At 31.4% G+C, this 20,058-nt stretch overlaps 1 protein-coding gene across 1 annotated transcript in view; it reads right to left on the bottom strand.

Annotated features, from left to right (window-relative positions):
• LOC143247290 (ras-related protein Rab-5C-like) overlaps positions 1-20,058 on the bottom strand; it is a 25,739-nt gene extending 5,681 nt beyond the window's left edge. Inside the window, exons 1-6 of the mRNA XM_076495069.1 lie at positions 19,774-20,058; positions 17,123-17,291; positions 16,005-16,156; positions 14,423-14,545; positions 9,264-9,357; positions 6,088-6,183 (exon numbers count right to left, since the gene is read on the bottom strand). Coding sequence (XP_076351184.1) covers positions 6,088-6,183; positions 9,264-9,357; positions 14,423-14,545; positions 16,005-16,156; positions 17,123-17,285 — 628 coding nt within the window. The 5' untranslated portion in view covers positions 17,286-17,291; positions 19,774-20,058. The remainder of the gene's footprint in view (positions 1-6,087; positions 6,184-9,263; positions 9,358-14,422; positions 14,546-16,004; positions 16,157-17,122; positions 17,292-19,773) is intronic.

Genomic DNA, 20,058 nt, shown 5'->3' with positions numbered 1-20,058 from the left:
GGATAGCATAATTACAAAGTGTATCTGAACCAATATGCTGACAGAATTTAATAATGGGCACACTAAACTGATGGAGAATAACAATCCAGTTGGTGGGGGAGATTGTAGATTGATGTGGAAGTAGTTTTTGTTCTAGAGAAATCTAATCTTTATTCACTTTCTTAACTATTTACTATAACATGATGGCCAAGCAACTCCCATGTAAACAACTGTACTTTTACATACTGTACACAGGAGTTTTACATTTGATAACTTATCTTGGTAAACTCCTTTCTCAACCTTAATGACATTGAATGTTGGTAATGTTGTAAGGATCAAGTTTCACTTTAATCTGATAATAGTAAGAGTTTATGCATAATTTGTCTGAATTAATCTTTACCAATATGATTTAAACAAAATTACACAGAAAGTTATGTAGCAGTGAAAGATGGCATTACATTGGTTTAATAAGTCTGATGCCAAACTTTCCTAGTGGCCTATTCACATAGTTTAACACTCACTGAAATTAAAATTATATAATGGAGATATTCCTGGTGTCATAGAACATGTGATCATTAAGAGTAATGATGGTGAGAACAATGATAACAAACTTCACTGACACATGATCAATAATCACATGTTAAAACAACTTGAACAAACCCTGAAGCATGCTATTGAGAAGTTTTCCCACTTAAATGATTGCTTCTTTTAGCACAAAGCTACACACTGGCTTATTAATGCCTACTTAACCCACACACACGTTATAACAAAAACAAGATGTAGGTGATAATGTGCAAGAGATGAATGAAACATTGTTATAGTTATCTCAAAGAACAAATTTAAAATTTTATTTAAAAAAAAGGCACAACAGCGAAGTACCTGTTAACAAACTGGGCTTTAAACACAACAGACTAGCCCACATTTTCTGGTAACTTACTTACTTGTGAGGTTGGTTGCTTTGGAACTTTTGAAACAACCAGAAAAATTGATTCACAAGATAGTTTTTGCAGCACATATATGGATATAATCAGTGATGCTGAGAAAGCCCACTTGTAGAGAAATATATGTAAAAACAACTCGTTTGGGTTGGGAAAACTTTTTACGTAGAGGAGCGAAGAAGGTCGCAATGTTGTTCACTCCTCTACATAAAAATTTTCCCAAACGAGCCGTTTTTACATAAAATGGATATAGCTCCAACAGTAAGAGCTCAGTTGAAACTTCTGAATATTGTGAAAGATGCAGGTGCTCTTTATACATGTTTCAGTTTCCAGCAAGCCTCTTAATCACATTACTAATCCTAGATTGTGTACACTTACTTTATAAATTTATAACCTATTGTTTTGTTACAACCATCTTAACCCTAACAACCACGAGCTGTCTTGTAACCACCATCCTTTTTCCATTCAATGATGAGTATAATATTCAAAACTTTTGATTAAAAAAGTTTCCAATGTCTCATTCATCTCCTGACCCAATTCTTTCACTCTTCTGCTGTCAAGTTTTAAATTGGGTTTTTGTAATATTTTCACAAATATCTCACTTTTCCATTTTTCTTTTATATTGTTCAAGATTTCTGTCATAATGTTTCTAGATTCTTCAGTTTTCTACTTATAATCACTCAACATTTCCCTTGGTTATTGGTCACTTTCAGGAATTTTGCTTCCTTCATGCTACAATTCTAAGGTTTATCAATATATTTTTAGATGAACAGAACCTATATAAACTTTACAGATCATTAAGAGAGTTTAACATTTACTTACAAAATAATTTAGGTACACACTAGCCTGATACTATAGTAATCTGTGAAGTTTCAGTTTCTTGAGGTTATCAAAAACACAAACAAAACCTACTCCAATTACAGCTACTAAAAATAACAACACAATCTTAAAACATAGGGGAAACTAGAAATAACTTGCTTACAACAATTCTCAAATACACTGGGACACTATTACAATGAAGTCTGTTATAGAGCAGGATTTGTTACAACATGGAGGTCTGCTTTAGACCAACACGTTTTCACTTATCTGTTTATGAGACCTTTTTAACCAGTTAATGTGCAGTTCAAAAACTGGTTTGTGCTTTTGAAAAAAACCTCATTATATAGACCCAGTTACTGCAGAGCTCCAGTGTATCTTTCTTCCATTACTTACCAATACATTCCACTCTGTATTGAACAGTTCTTAAACTAGACCTTGTCATTTGGAGCACATCAGAAGGGTAAATTTAATTAATTTGTTAATTTTATTAATTGAGACAAGATGACAACACTTCATTACTCCTTGATTTACATTGGCACGTCTTTTAAAACTTGTTATAAAAAAATCTATAAAAAAACATGTTCCAGTTCTTATTTCCATGTTAAAGTTTGAAAATATAATATTTTACTAATGCTGCTACAGTTTAACATCTAGGAAAGTAAAAACCATGTTTTGAAAAACTTTTATTTGTTTCCACTTTCTACAGTACCAAGAGAATTAAATACAGTATTTCTTTACAACCACTAGCTTTTACAATGTATTATTATAACTATTCTTGCAAACCAATGAATGAGTCGATTTGCTAAGACAATACAAATACACCTGTGCCATCAGAGACTAAAGCCAGCCCAAGTTTCTGGATTTTTTTACTTTATAAATTCTAATGTTTAATTACCACCATTCTTAATTCCTCGATGCATTTTTACAATATCATCAGATATCCTTCACCTGTCTCTAAAATACATTTTGAGATTAATAACTAATCCTGTAATAATAATGTTTTACCATTTACATAAAGTAGTTCTTACAGGGAATGTTAAGTAACAAATAAAACATGAATGGTTGCTAACGACAGCACCAATGTACATTCGCACAATGGAATAATATAAACCAACGAACGTCTAGATTGGACATTATCTAAGATGCTTTATTGTGAGGATGACCAATGAAAGCACTTGTGTATAAAAAATCCATACAAGTTTGGTAGCATAATTATAGCTATATAATAACTACATATTCTATTGAGTCTCAAATATTTTTTATTTTGAAAAATTAAATAATTCGTCATATCTACCTCTGAGTGTACCACATAAACGATTTAACATTTATAACACCATAATCAAATAACTAAAAGGAATATGAAACAATATCCCAGAATGTTGTTGATGAAAATATAATCAGGAAAAACGTGCTTATAATCGCTTGGAAGGAAATGCGAATAGAAAGGAAAATGATAGCTATACAATCACTTTTCTTTTTGAAGTTTTAGAACGTTAGAGTTCATATTAGTCTTTACAGTCTAATACAGCATTTTGATTGAATCTCTGAGACATTTTGCTACTGGTAACTCCTGCAGATCGACCTTATGCTTTGTTGAAGTTTTGACACAATTTCTCTGTGTGCTACAACTGGTTTTCTGGTAGTTTTAGCAACTATGCTTTTCAAAATGAGAGAGAGAATATTTGCATCATCACCATAGGTTCTGTAACTGACTGTTTTCCTATCTTTTAACATGGCCAATAAAACACATTCAGTGAATATGCAAACTATTCTATCCTTGGTATGTCCTAGCATTAGGACATTTAAAAATAATCTCATTCATTTAACATCATTCTATGTAAATTATAATTTAAAAAACTGAGGTGAAACTTCAGATGCAGAACTGTTTCCATATCTTTAGAATTCTACAGATTACCTTTCACCTAAAACTATCAAGAAAATTAACATATCAGATGAAAACTATATTTCCAGTTCACAAATCATCACCTAACTTTGTAGTTTTGAACTAATAACTAAATATATCCAGTAGCTGCTTAGGCTTAATGTATATATATGAATTATTCACAGCAAGCATTTGGGCAAATTCATATCCGAGGCCAAATAAAGCATGCTCTCATTAATCAAAAGTCAATCTTACCAAGGCATACTTTGTAATAAAGTTATCAATGGACCAACTGCTGCCCATCAAAGATATAACAGTACACTACACAATGCTTTTGTTGCTTGTATTGCCACACATTCCTAATCAGAATTCCATCACACAAGGTTCTTGGATATTCATATATCTAACGCCAAAGATTTAGAAATGTTTTTCTCAAATAAATTTCAAAACGCATATTAATTTTTAGAATTCTGTGTCCTGTTTAACATTTAAAAGTATGCTGACTTTATTAAATAATGAAAAGACATTAACGTCTTAATACTGTTCATGTTTTGTGGAAACTAAAAAAATGCTTAATACTTCAATACGAGAATTACTTATATAATGTACTTTATTCACATTATATTAAAAACTTAATAAACTTTTAACCTTTATTTCAAACTTAAGCTTACAAAATTGTAGTAAACATACACTTACACCCAATGTAACTTATTTAGAAAGTAACTTACATGATACTGTTAAAAAACAATTTCTTTGGTTTTAGCCCTCTTCACCCAAAATAATTCACAACTTTTTCTATAAACAAGAACATGATTGAGTTATCTTGTTATTGAAAATTTTCCCAAAGGTAAGTATACACACATGCAACCTAATTATTTATTATTACAATAATTAATGGTAAATATCTTGTAAAATGCAGAAGTATGAACAATTAAAGAAAAAACAACATCAATTTTCAACAGGCCTCAGTGTTCAACAGTTTCTTATTTTAAAATAATAATGAAAACAGTTCTCATAACTTAAAATTCCCGGGTTTTAAGTACATGCTAGCTTGCTTCAATAGTTTCTTTTTGTCTCATACTGACACTAACATGGACACTTAATACACAGTAAGTGTTTTATAGGAAGCCTTCTTGTTATATTACAAGGAAACTGAACATGCATGATCACGACCAACATTACAAACTGAAACAGTCACAAATTTCACGTGTGGAATAATTAAACCACGTTTCTGAAATTCTTCCTTGTGGTACAACCATGTATTTCACAAAGGCAAATACAGACTCTGCATTTTCTACAAGTCTAATGACTTATATTTCTCCAAGGACTGATTCTTTGGCCAATCATTTTATAAACATCACAACAAATCAGTGATAAGAAAAACTTTAGAATTTATGTATCATCACACCTCAAACAAAACAAATTAACTCCATATTGATAACCAATCAAGACCTCTTCACATATCAGTGTTTAGTAGTTTATAAACTTTTATAAATCACGGGAAGTAAAGAATACAAATTAAATGTATATATATTTTTTAATATTTGTCTCAGGATAAGGTGATTATATACTACACTGGGAACAGTGTTACCTAAACCTATGAATATTATGAGCAATGGCTTGAATTTTTGTTTTAATATACATATAAAATCATACTTAAATCAGACAAGCAAACTACAGATTCAGTTCTCATTTTTACTCATACACACTAAACAGAATCATGACTGAATCATATTTCACTGTTCATTTTGTATATTCATCAATGAATAACTGTACTAATGAAGTAGTTAATAAATAATACTCTGCAATTAAATTCTTAAAGATAACAGAATATAAGTAAATTTTGATGTATGCAATATTGATGTTTATTTACTATTTACAGCAAGATATCAAACAACTGTGAACTGTCTCACTTATAATTTCTGATTCTTTTGTTGTTCAGATAAAATCTGATGAATTTTCATATAATGATGATTCACTCGTCTAAGTCCAAACAAAAATCTAACATTATAAAAAGAAAGGGAAACATCGAATATCAAATAACTAAAATTATAAAATTATGATTACATTTTTTTTCACATAATCATTACAATTTCTGGTCAGAATATTTGTTCCCAGTTATATTATATGTGGATAGAAAGCCTATATTTCACAAGTTGTTAATGTTTATAGTATACAATCAAACATTATGGTCTGTGGTTTAGGTTTGATCATGTCTGAAGAGAACTAATATAATGTAAGAACCTTTTCTCAAAGTCACACGTTTTTTCTTTTTGTCAAAGATGGAAAATTTATATATATATATGTATGTATGTATGTATGTATGTATGTGTGTGTGTGTGTGTGTGTGTGTGTGTGTGTGTGTCTGTGTGTATGTATATATACAATTTCACCAGTGTACAATATACCAGGGCAAAAAAAGCCACAAAAAGAAACTTATGTTCGTTTTTCATCATTTGCAACACCCACCACTGGACTGCTGTTGGTTTTCACTTAAGTCCACTCCCCTTCTTCCTGGCCCAGATGCACTGCTTGCCAACTGTTCATTTTTAGGTAACTTTTTAGCTATATAAAATTAAAGAAAACAGAAATCTTACCATAAAAATAATCAGGTTCTAACCCTAAGATATGTAAAGTTAATTAACATGACATATTTAACACACACACACATATACACTGCTGGCCAAAATCTTAAGACCAATGAACATAAAGCAAAAATATCCATTTTGCATTGTTAGACTCAACCACTTATTTGAGTGGAAAAAAGGAAAAAAAAATTTTTTTTTAGCATTTAATGGGGAAAATGTAAACGCTATGAAATAAGCCTAAATACTAGCTGGTCAAAAGTTTAAGACCATACCAAAAAGAAGTCCTAAACATCGTAGGAAATGCCAAACAAGAAGTCTCAGTAGTGAGTTGCATGGTCATTATTGCAAATAATTTCAAACATTTGCTTTGGCATGGTTGATATAAGCATTTGCAGAAGGCTGGCTGGAATGGTATTCCAAGTGGTGAAGATGGCTTCACAAAGATCATGCACTGTTTGGAACTGATGTCTATTTCTATAGACTTCCCTTGCCATCCACACGCAAACACTTTCAATGGGGTTCAGTTCAGGCAAACATGTTGGATGGTCCAAAAGAATCATGTTATTCACTATAAAAAACTCCTTTGTTGTTTGGAAGGAGGTGTAACCTTTGAAAATGTTTACGGTTTTTAAAGCCTTTCTTTCATAGATGCCATTTTATTATTCTCGAGCTGCATTCTGCATCCGTGAGGGCCTTAATCTGGTTTGATGATCAGCTAGTGTCTTGCCGGAAAACACATCGAATCCTCCTACTCAACACCAGCGAAATTTTCTTGGGCCAAACACTTGAAATTCTCATTCCGTATCCCTCAGGGTCTTTTAATAAATTTGCAACAGCAGTTTTACTATACCCAATCTCACTAGCGATGGCATGTTAAGAGAGACCTTGCTTTTGCAGCTCGACAATTCTGCCATGTTCAAATTCTGTCAATTTTTTTAGCCTTTGCCATATTTGTATCCAATGTAATACAGGAGATGTCTGTGGGAGATGTTGACAATGGTAATGCTCGAACACAAATGACTAAATTTCGTTATGTGTTTACAGATTAACACTTCATTTCAGTATGGTCTTAAACTTTTGACCAGCTAGTATTTAGGCTAATTTCATAGTGTTCACATTTTCCCTATTAAATGCTGAAAAAAGTTTTGTTTTTATTTTCCTTTTTCTTATTTTCATCTTTCAAAGCTCTACTCAAATAAGTGGTTGAGTCTAACAACGCAAAATGCATATTTTGTCATGTTCATTGGCTTTAAGATTTTGGCCAGCAGTGTATGTGTGTGTGTGCGCACGCATGTATATATATATATATATAAATTTCATTGTACTGGTCTTCAAACTAATAGTTAAAAAATGCTTTTAAATTTTGTAGTAAAAACTGAATTGTATTAATGTAAAAAAAAAATGCATGACATGTGGCACTCTTCTTTTTGTTATATCCAAATCACACACAATTATCAAATTTGGTCAAACACACCAATTGTTTTATTATTTAAGGAAGAATTAAAATTTTCTTTATTTTGTTGTTTTTACTGGATATTAAAACATAAAACTATAATAAAAAGTTAGCCACAATTTAAATACACCAGTTACTTATTTCTGTAAATGTGCATACACAGAATTGGAAAAAGACATTATTCTACAACATGAAATTGCGTTTCTACACTTATTATACATACAGATCTATATAAATAGTAACTAATTCAATATAAATGCTAACCTTAAATATTTCTGAAATGGTCTAATCTTTACTGTTCATTTACTAGCTTATAACACTGGTTCTCAAATTCAAACATTTTTCACCAAATTGATATCATGAACAAAGTAGTATGATATAAGAGTATACAACACAAACCTAATATTCTCAAATTTGTTCTCATCAATAAATAAACTGCAACCATAAACACTGTTTCTTGAACAAGAATTGATATTGTCTTCAATATCAGTCTTCACCATCCGAGTTCACTTTTGGGATTGACATTGTGATGGATCTTTTCTTGTAGACTTTCCTTGTCTTCTAACTTAGCTAATATTCCACACCAAAGATGCTTCATTAGATTATATTTCTCTACAGGGATGCCCTTGATAGAGTTCTTAGCCACCTTGACTAGTTTGAGTGTACCACAAGATCCCTCAAAAACAGCATTTGACACAGGAATGGTAAATCAGAGATTAACATATTAAAAAGTTAAATATCTCCCATGCCTTCACAATGCATGATGATGCTTTTGGATTCAAATGGTAGAAATAGATGAAAATGGTAACTCATGCTTTCTGGAAGTAATGCCAATTCCATCGCAATTTACCTTCCAGTTAACACATGGTACCTATTATACAACTTAATAAACTTGAACAAGTGCCTGGCCTAAGGGCTTGCATAATATTATATCTTTTTTACAATGTGAGTGATGTAGAATTTTTCACCACATTGACCCAGACTATCGATGGTTTGAGGTACACCACGCCACTCCTTTAAAAGCTTGCAATCCCTGTTGTCTCAGAAGCTCTTGAAATTCCTTAACAAAACTTGAAATACCTGATGAATATCCACTCTATAAACATTACCCTTAGAGTTCAATATTTTCGTAATGCCAGTGAGGCCATCACCTTCCACAGAATCTACATCTCTACTTGCATCTTCCCTAAACTGTTTTAACAGTAGCATCATGTTCAGGAAGTTGTATTGTCTAATACCTTACCACATAGTACACAATTATCTTAAGCATATCAAGTTCATTCTTTTTATAATATAACTCTAAACATGTCTCCAAAGAACCCACTTGATACGTAGATATTATGTAAATTTCAGTACAAATTTTCGTATTTGATTCCAAATAAACAAGATGCAGTCAATTTTCAAGAGGCTTCTAGTGGCTGAAAACAATGTGTAGGCATAGCTTTTCTTTAAAACAACCTGTGAATTTTATTAGTTCTAAATGGGTTCTTTGTCATCAACTTTAATCTTGAAGTAATTTTACTTCATGTTTCAATATCAGTTGAATAATAACTGCAAAGAAGAAATTCACCAAAAACGATATATTGAATTGCATTATAACTCACCAATAGCCAGAAATATATCATTTACATTCATCGCTGTCTTAGCAGAAGTTTCCATAAAAAGTAAACCGTTCTCCTCAGCATACGCTTGAGCTTCCTATAAAAATATGATAAGGCAATATTACAAACACACTCATGGTATTTAATTTTTCTTGATATATATTTTAAAGCAGTGGTAAAAACTTTTCAGGTCCTTTTTCTTGTATTTAATAAATGTTTCCAATGTATTCTGAAACTCAAGTGTGAGAAAATGTGATGCTAAGAAATCTTACTGTGTTCATACCATAACAATTAATCATTAAAATTACTTTTATACTCACATTGTAGATGTAGGGAGAGATGCAATTCTTACCCAAGTTGTGAGTAACTGACATCAATTTATCATGTGACAATCCTTCAGTACATCTCAAATTTCAACAAGAAAATATTTTTATTAATGAACAAAACCAAAGGTTGGATCTACAATGATACAGTAACAGAAGGGTTTTAATAAAGTTAGCTGAAATCAGTAATTTAAGAGGAGAGCTAAGTTTATAACAAGGCTATCTAAAACCAGTACTTTAACAGGAGGGATAAAACAATTTCTTAAAAGCAGTGCTAAAATGGAAGATTAGTTGTATAATATAACCACATGAAAACAGTTCTGTAACACGACAGCTAATTTTATATGATAAACATTTGAAACCAGTAAAGTAAAAGAGGGGATAGGCCTATAACACAAACATCTGAAACCAACAACTGTAAACCATAACATGGCTGCTTAACTGTAACCAGCAAGAGATCTATAATGGAATGGTAAGCCTACAACTAAGACCAGTCAGGTTTCCTGTGGCCTTGGTCCAGATACTCATAATGGGGATCCTGAAACCTTAATTCTCTTTCATATAAGATATAAAAAGAAACTGCAGAATTAATCACGACAGCAATTTGATTATACATAAAAATGTCAAAAATTCTTTAAAGCCTTGGTGGAGTTTCATGTAATATGAAATTATCACTTACTAAATACACAATTTAGAAATACTGTACTAATCTGCCTACTGCAATGAGGTGGGAGCCTTGATATTGAAACATGTTATTCTACTCTAAGTGAAAGCACCTTAACTTTAATATTACAGAAAAATGTCATGGTGTTAAAAGTAACACAAAATGACAAAGTTAACTAACGTGTGTATGCTGAACAATTTAAATTGTGCATAATAAAACAAAGATTTCAAATATGAAATTTCTTACTAAATACAAATAAAAGAAATATTATTATTGTACAAAATCTGATAAAGACAGACATCATATACAGCATGTATAGGTAATACTATAGACAGAGGAACTGCACATTTAATTAGGGACAATGAGTTACAAATTAACCTGACAGTAACAAATCACAAGAACTCTATGAAAGTCTCTTCATGATGTGTACATATGCAATGTATTAATGTGAATGCAAGTTTCTAAAAACTGGTGATAACTTTGGGTAAAAATAAATATTTATATACCATAAAATTATAAAAACATGTGCTCCTAATTCTTTTATTTCTGTAATCTGGTGAAACAACTAGATACCTAGTTCCATACATTCCACACCTCAAGTTACTCAACATGTTATTTCTATAATATTACATTTGGTGAAATAACTAGATACATATAACATACGAAACTACACCTTAAGTTAAAATAAACTTTTTTTTACTCAACACGTAAGTTCTGTAATATTACATCTGGTGAAACAGCTGGATACACAATTCCATATATTCTACACCTCAAATTAAAATAGGCTTTACTTAACATGTTACTTCTGTAATATTACATCTCATGAAACAACTAGATAGTTTCATACATTCTACACCTCAAGTTAAAACAAGGCTTTACTCAACACATTATTTCTGTAATATTACATTTGATGAAACAACTAGATACATAGTTTCATAAGTCCTACACCACAAGTAATAGTACTTCTGGTGAAACAACTAGATCCATAGTTTCACATATTCTACATCTCAAGTTAAAATAGTCTTTACTCAATACGTTATTTCTGTATTTGATGAAACAAATGGTTGGTTGCTTGATTTAGTGTTATATGGCACAAAGCAGCTAGGCTATCTGCACTAAACATCCAGTAAAATGTTACAATTAAAGTAAATTTAATAAAAATTCATAAAAGGAAATTAAGGTAAAACAAAACAAAGTTTAAGAAAAATATTAATAGCATTAAAACCAATCTTTACATCTGGTCTACAACATTAAGACCAAAACTACAGTAATACAAGTTGTAAAGGACTTTCTGTAGCATAACTGTAATTATCATAACTCGCCAGGAAGACTAACAGGTAAGTACAAAAACCACCATCAGTCACCTGAAGTTGGCCTTTCCAGTTCTGGTTCTGAGTTATTTAACATTATGGCCATTTTCAAAAAGCAAAGTAATAAAGGTTTTAAAAGACTTGTAGCAAAATTTTAAGAATAACTCACTAGGATGACTAACGGTAGTTCAAACAGCAGTGTTAGTCATCTGAAGTTAGCCTTTCCAGTCCTGGTTTTGAGTTTTTTACATTATGGCCATTTTCTAATTTCAAATCGAACTAGATAGACTGCAATTCTTAAAAGAGAATCACAGTAAAAAAGGTCTAATGAATAAATTAAAAAACTTAAATGGCATTAAAAAGATAAATGGCCTTTAAAAACCTTGGGACAGAACATGCTTAAATTGGTGCCGTCATTGAGAGTCGTAATGATGGCAAAAAAGTAAAATGTGGCTTATTGTGATCTGAGTGTTACACAAACAACACACTGGTGCATCAGTTCCAGATAAAAGAAAACAATGAGTTGAAAAACTGTGACCAATGCGTAGTCTAGTTATAACAACTTATTTCCGATCCCTACGGAAGCAAGACAGCCAAAGTCCAATATAGGGTTTTATTTGGAAAAGCTTGTTTTGGCATAGCTCACTCCAAGTTGACTGCCAGTTGACATGGAGCTGAGCCTTAAATACAGGACCATAGTCCACATATGGAATAGGCACAGCAATGATAGTACCAGAGCAGATAGATTTAGCTGCAATGTCGGCGAGCTTGTTCGTGCAAATACCAACGTGGCCCGGTATCCAGAAAAACTGGAGAGAAGTAGATGTTAAAGAAAAATGGGCCAGTCAGTTTACAATACAGGTGAGAACAAGGTGTGAATTAATGTGAAGTAATTCCAAGGCCAGTAGAGAACTAAGCAAGTCAGTATAAATAGTGCAATTTGAGTACTGCTTAGCTTCCATGTAATGGACTACAGTTCAGCAGTGAACACAGAAGCTGTAGGGGGGATTCTGCACACAACCACTGAACCACAACAAACCATGGAAGAGCCCACACAGTCACTTGACCAATGGATACAGCAATGTTATCCAAGGACAGACCCAATTCATCCAACTGCAACTGAATACCAAGGCCAAAAAGAGCAATGGCAGATTGTCTGTTCTGAAAAAGTAGGGCCCATCAAGGAAGAAAAAACAACCCCAGGTTGGATGCTTTGGTAAGGAACGAAGTTTTGAACCATACAGTAAAGACAGTTACAAACAGTGAAGGTGCAAAGAAGGTTCATGAGTTTGTGTATAAACTCTGAACTGGGGAAGTGTAGAAAGACCCAGTGCAGAGCCATAGAACACTGGTTCATAGTCAAGTTTCGATCAAATAAGAGCACGATATATCTTTAGCACAAAACAAGTGGTGGAAGAGAAGGCACGGAGGATGTTCAGTGCTCTTATACATTTGACCTGTAGCTGCTTGATGTGTGGTATAAAGGTTAGTTTATGGTCAAAGATAAGCCCCAAGAACTTTATTTCAGGGACCCCAGGCAGCACAACTTCACCAATACGGAGTTCAGGATCAGAACGAATACCTTGGGTTTTGAAGTTGATTCATCAACTTTTTTAACCATGGAGGTCAAAAGACTTTGTTTTGAGAAGGATTCTCTACAGAGGCTTTACTCAAGACGCTATTTCTGTAATATCACATCTAGTGAAACTACTAAATACATAATTTCATACATTCTACACCTCAAGTTAAAACAGACTTTAATCAACATATATGCACTAAACTGGAAGAAAGACTTGTGTTTTTTGTCCATCAAAAACAAGACATATGTGAAATGCTAACAAGTAGCTATTTAAATACAACTTTCATCATTTCTCACACAGTATGATGTAATAACTGAAAATAATCAAGGTTTAAATGCACCATTTATATATGTTAAAATTAAACATCTTCTCATTTATAAAAACTGAAAAGGTTTACACACAACTATAAAATAAAGTTGGGTTCACTTTTTAAAGAAAACAAGTAACTACTTTCATAAATGCAGAAACATAAAAGATTAGAGAACATTTGAAAATAAATCACTCAGCAATTTGTAAAACTAACCACTTTTGGAGACTTAAATATCATGACAGAAAAGCAACAGTTACAATAATCTAATAAAAATATTAAAATCTAAGAGAAATATAAATTTTGATACAAGACCTTACTTTCACACACATCTTGACAAAAACCATTCCAATAATGTTGTTTTTATCATACCATAAATAAAAAGATAACATACCCCTTAAGTCTTCTTACACGGGTCCTCATGCTAACAGCCACAGATTAAGTGTAAGTGTAACTAGAGTAATCACAATGTACACAATGTCATTCCGGTACTCAATATTTATAGATTCTTGGGTGGGAAATGGCCTACCCCAATGTTCTAAAGGTGGGGTCCTGAGAAACTATTGATCTAACATGTTCAGAGGGAGGCACTTGGTAACAGAACAGAGACAGTGACTGTTTCTTGTAACAAACCTTTTACACAGTTACTTGATACAAGAAACATGGTTTAATGTTACGTAAAGTGGTTCTTGTACACCAACTAACTTACACGCCAAGAAAAAACAAGCATTTATAATATAAATGTTCACCATTTCCAAGTGGCAATACAATAGCACACTCCACACACATGCAATTCTACTGGATGTGTTTCATACATATTAGGTGATCAGCTAATTTCTTGTTTACATTAGAGCAATGGAAGTTTATTTAGCAAAACTACATTCACTTCACAAATAGAAAAAATATATCAAGAGCCATTTTATTCTATTATTCATGCAAAATATGAATAGCAAATATTATTTAGGATACATAACACACCTCATATTCTACTGATCGTTTGTTGGCCAAGTCTGCCTTGTTCCCCGCTAATGCAATAACAATGTTTGGACTGGCTTGACGCTGCAGCTCTTTAACCCACGTTTTGGCTCGACTAAAAGTATCCTGAAATTTAAACAGAGAAACATTTAACTAAAAATGACACCAATTAGTGAAATAAACTAAGTTTGTTGATTTTACATGTTGCCTAAAAGATTATAATAATAATTTGTTGTTGTTAGGAACAAACTTTAAAAAAGAAAAAATTCTAGCAAAAGAACAAAATAAAAAATATGTCAATCCTTTGATTAATAATTTGTTAGAGAATTAACAACTGGATAGAAATATGTTAACCAATTATGGCATCATATGTGGATGTCACTGTAATCTTAAGATAAGTATACCTGGCTATATACGTAACATTTTTACACAAGTTACAAACATTGCTAATTTGTTGTCAATAAAATACAACAGTAGCACCATATCACAATGTATAACAAAAATAATATAATAATACCATAATATGAAAAGCTAATAAAAACCATATATAATCAGCAGCATTCCTGGCACACACGATGGTAATAAAATCTATGAAAATTAATAAATTAATAGAAGGTTTTTGACGAAACCCTTTTTTCAGGTGGTATTTAGTAAAACTGAATATATTCAACTTCAATCAAGATCATTTGAAGAAAAGTTTATGCCTGAAAAACATTGTATAAAATTAAAGTTTTTTTTACAGATGTCACTTACAAACAGTGCCTTCTTTAATGAATAGTTTTTGGTAAAGATTTGCTATGTGTCTAAGGAGTTGGACATTCATTTTCACCAATTTGCTTGTTGCTTTTTTTTTTTTTTCTTTCTTCTTCCAAATTGGTGGGAATCAAAAATCCCTACCTGGAATTATAGGTAACATAATAACTCTACAAAAAAGTAATATTTTTGAAAATAAATAGCCATTGTTTCAGTGAGACACCATTAGGCCCATGGACAACTTGTATTACGAACCAGTTCTTTAAAGAATGCAACTCAAAAAACACACCGTGAATGACTAAAATGATGGTATTCTCTGGAAATATATCTCAACAGGATGCATCTATGACTGATGTAAGGGTCTTCAAAATACCCTGTACAAGACACTGACCTTCATAAAAAGTACCTATAATATAAGGGTCTTACAACACATTTTGTGGTGACTCATGTTCTGTATTCCTGCTGATTGAAAGTGATAATAACTCTGGTAGAAACCCTTGACTACATACGTAGCCTTATGGACAAAAGTTATGAAGGTTGATTAATTTGTCAAAAACATCAGATGTTAAGATCGCGGTTAAAGCTGAGAAATATTGTAAAATGCTATTAGATGTAATGTCATTCAAATTTCCTACATTTTCAGGTAAAAAACAAAACAAAACTAATCACTGTTTTAATTGTAAATTGCTACTGCATATATCTGAATGTAAGTATAGTGAAACTTTAATGACAAAGATTCTACGGTTATAAACATTTTCTGACTAGCTAATAGATGATTCAAATATTAGTTAAATTGTTTAATAAATAGAATTAACTGTGAACATGTGTTTACCTGATTTATAATGTCATAAACAACAATTGCTGCTTGAGCACCTCTATAATACATAGGTGCTAAACTGTGATATCGTTCTTGGCCAGCTGTGTCCCAGATCTCAAACTTCACTGTTGTGTCATCTAGGCACACGGTCTGTGTCAAAAATGCAGCTGAAAAAAGTTAGACAAACAAGTGTACTTAGACGTATCTTAACAATATCAACAACTTAAACAAAAGAGTTATACAGAATCAGTATGTTCTTTAGGTCAAGTCAGGCTTAAATAAATGTAAAGGGTGAAACAATCTTAAACCATACTCAATATCTCAGCACTTCTTCAGTATTAACTTGAGAATTGATATGTGTATACGGCATGCTACTTTTTTTTTTGTAAGTGTTAGGCCAAACTAATCAAATTTAAAATATTTAATATAATGCAAAATATATCACATAATACAATTAACACAATAAATAAGACAGAACAGAAATACAAATGGATTATAGCATGTTATATAACATGAAAATTTGGTAAAGCAAGTATTGATAACACAGATTTACAAGTGAATAACAGCATGTTATATAACATTCAAGTTTAGCACAGCATGTGTTGATAAAACAGATATACAAGTGGATTATAGCATGTTATAGAATCTTAAATATCTGTTCATTACACTTACTAAGTGTAAGATTTATAGTTGGGTATAATGTAAAAGTAAGAGGTTATTTATGTATACCCCAACAACATCCATTCTTTATGTGTGTTTACACTAAAGCAGCCTTAAATTTGCTTTTATTTTGAAACACGCAGTGCCTGAAACAAAAAAAACAACAACAACTAAACTGTTTACTGACATCTGGTTCAAAATATTTTTTCGCTATAAAAATGTTACATACAAATCATAGTTTGTCAATTATTAATTAAATAAGCTAAAGAAATAATAAGAGCACTTTCATAAAGTAATTAACAATACATTTCAAAAATTTGTTCTTCAATAAAAATAGCACATAACACCAAAATAAAGAAAATGGAAAAGAATAAAACATTTGCAAGGTTTATCAGGTTATTTGCATAATGTAAAATAAGCATGAGAAATATTATGGAATAGTTCAAATAAAAATATTAAATATAAACTTTTACCTCCAATAGTGCTTTCCTGATATTCATGGAACTGTCCTTTAACAAATCGAAGAACTAGACTGGACTTTCCCACAGCTGACTCCCCAAGTAAGACTAGTTTAAACTGACAGATCTTTCCTTGCATTGTTCCATTTGGTCGTTGAGCTCCACTGCGACCTGCCATTTAAAACTGTAAAACAAAATAACAGATAATTTACTCTATTAATAGCTGTTTTGTTACCTTATAACTGTATGATGCTATTGCTTACATGTTTAACAAAATTAGTAACTACAAAATTAAGAATAAATGTGATCTCTTCCAGAAATTACAAGTTTTCATAATTTATAGTACTTATATACAAATAAATAATTATCTTATTTGGCAAAGTTGTTTGGGATCAAAATACACATTTGTATAAGAGTCAATTTTTCATATAAGATGAATCCTATTTCACTGTCATTTTTTAATATTACAACAAAAAACTGAATGTTTAAGAAAACCCTACACACATTGTTTGATACTACTAGGGGCAAAAGTCCATGATGTTTCCTCTATTTGTATTTCCACAAGTTAAAAATATACAAACTAGTCAATAAAGTACTATATCAATATAATTAATCACATCATGGAAAATAGGGAAGAAAACATTTTAACAAAATCAATAAGTGTACAATTTATGGCTGAAATCTGCTTAAGACTTGGCTTTAATGGTAAATTATTGTATTTCTTAAGTAGGATAGAGTTTGGGTTTCTTCAAAAATTGATGAGAAACCATGGAGTGAGATTAAAACCTTATTTTCAGCCATACAGATTGAAAAATACACTAGTGCTGAACCACGAGGGAGAAAGATTTTGGGAAACTGTTCAAGACAGCTTTCTTTACCAACTGTCAGGGAACCTACAAGGAACAACTCTATTTTAGACTTATTGCTAATGTCCAATACAGAAATGGTTGAGAAGGTACAAAATAGGGAGCATTTGTATAAACAATCATTCCTCAATTAGGTTTTAGTGTTATAGTGAGATTTTAGGTACAAACACCAAAAAAGCAAATTACCTGATGTCAAATGGGTAACTGAATTTATTGTAGACAGTGATCAAAAACCAGATTCAAATTCCTAGTTTAGTTTTACAGATAAATGAACTTAATACACCTCAGACTTTTTCTTTTGCCTTCCAAATTTCACATGGACACACAAACATGTACATTTATTAAAATTTAATTTATAATGGACAATAATATTCAATGGACTTTTTTATTTAATATAAAGCAGCAAGATTATATTTTGCTATTACACTCCACACGCAAGTCCATTAAAGCATATGTAAATATCTTTAAAGAGGTTCATTCTGATTTAGAATTTCATTTTCTTGAAAAGTTTTGGAACTATTTCTGGTCTGCCAAAATGTTTAGGTCTGGCAGTGACCAGGTACATTACAATACGGAATTTATGTTATTTGTCCCTCACCTGTTAAGAGGCCTGTGTGCCAATTAGAATAACAAAAAACTTAATGGGTCCAAGAGTATCAAATGGACTTTTAAAAATTATTTCCAATTTCACTTTTTCCATCATATTTATATTTCTATAATTTTTCCATTTAAACCATAGTTGTGTTTTCATCTTGTGAAATTATCTTTATTTCAATCTCTCAACTAAAGTTTCTAGCTTTCTGGGAATCCCTGGCTTATTTTTAGACATTATATCTTTATGATTTAAAAAATGAAAAGGTTCCTTGAATGACAAGATCCAAATAAACTGTGACAAATATCTTACTTTGTGATCAGTATTAAAATATTAATCCAAAGTCATATTGTCCTTCTTTATCTGAATTAATATAACACTTGCATACATTTCAACAGTAATATAATCAAAAGGTGTTGTTTACAACTTGTCTTTAATCAAATTAGTACTACATACACATCTGCAGTTAGCAAAATGAAATATATCTACAAATTATAATGGATTTCAGTTCTTAAGTTAAAGTAGTTTTACATTACACTCACAATATCTTACTAAACATCAATAACTACAAAGCTGCTCTTAATAGATTCTCAATCCTTGAACTTAAAACTAGTTTTAACATTTCACTGTACTGTCATGTAATGATCCTGTAAGTTACAACTTGCAGGGTAACAATTTAGGCTAAGGTAATATTACATCCCCGCTTTTGATTATTAAGGAGTATTACCCTTATTAATCTTCAAACAGCGTATTCTAGAAGTATCTTATGTTAAATTTATGCAGCTATATTTGGACAAAGGTAAATTGTAAAGTAAATGCAAAGCCGTAACAGAACTGAAAATATTAAGGTAAATTGATTAAAAGATTACTTGTGAGGTTAGCGACCTCTATTGACCAGTAGTTTACTATTTCTTTATCGTGTACGTGCCTAATTGAAAAATACGATACATACACCACGCATTTCTTAAAAAAACAATTTCACATTCAAATTATAATTTTTAATTGTCTTACATGAACCTACTCTTTGTTCAGTTAACCTTTGGTAACTACTCCACAATAACAATCAACTGATATTTGAACTAACTTAGGAAATGAAATTGATTACTCAGTCAGAATTTTCGCTTATTTTACAGTTGTAATTTTGTCAATAAAATACTTCATTTATTTAACTTGTCAGTCAAAAGTACCCAAACTCAAAAACTACTTACAAAATCTGCAATATCGCTGAATGATCACTTTTACATAGAAACGAAACAACGCTGTTAGTGTTAAACCCAATCACTTACGACTTGCGTTGCATACACACAGCCTCCCTTCACCCACCCTCGAAGTCTAACCAATTTACACCTTTTGGTAAATAAGTATCACACTCTTTCCAGTGTTTATTTTGAATGCTAACATACCAGTCTCTTTAAAAGTGCTTACTAAAGTATCACCATAACATATGACACTAAAAATAGTACTTTATTATGTTTTTACATTTACTTTCCAAT

Source organism: Tachypleus tridentatus, chromosome 3, assembly GCF_004210375.1.
Source record: "Tachypleus tridentatus isolate NWPU-2018 chromosome 3, ASM421037v1, whole genome shotgun sequence".
Lineage (NCBI taxonomy): Eukaryota > Metazoa > Arthropoda > Merostomata > Xiphosura > Limulidae > Tachypleus > Tachypleus tridentatus.
The sequence above is the reverse complement of the archived record's forward strand: the minus strand, read 5'-3'. Positions and strand labels throughout refer to the sequence as shown.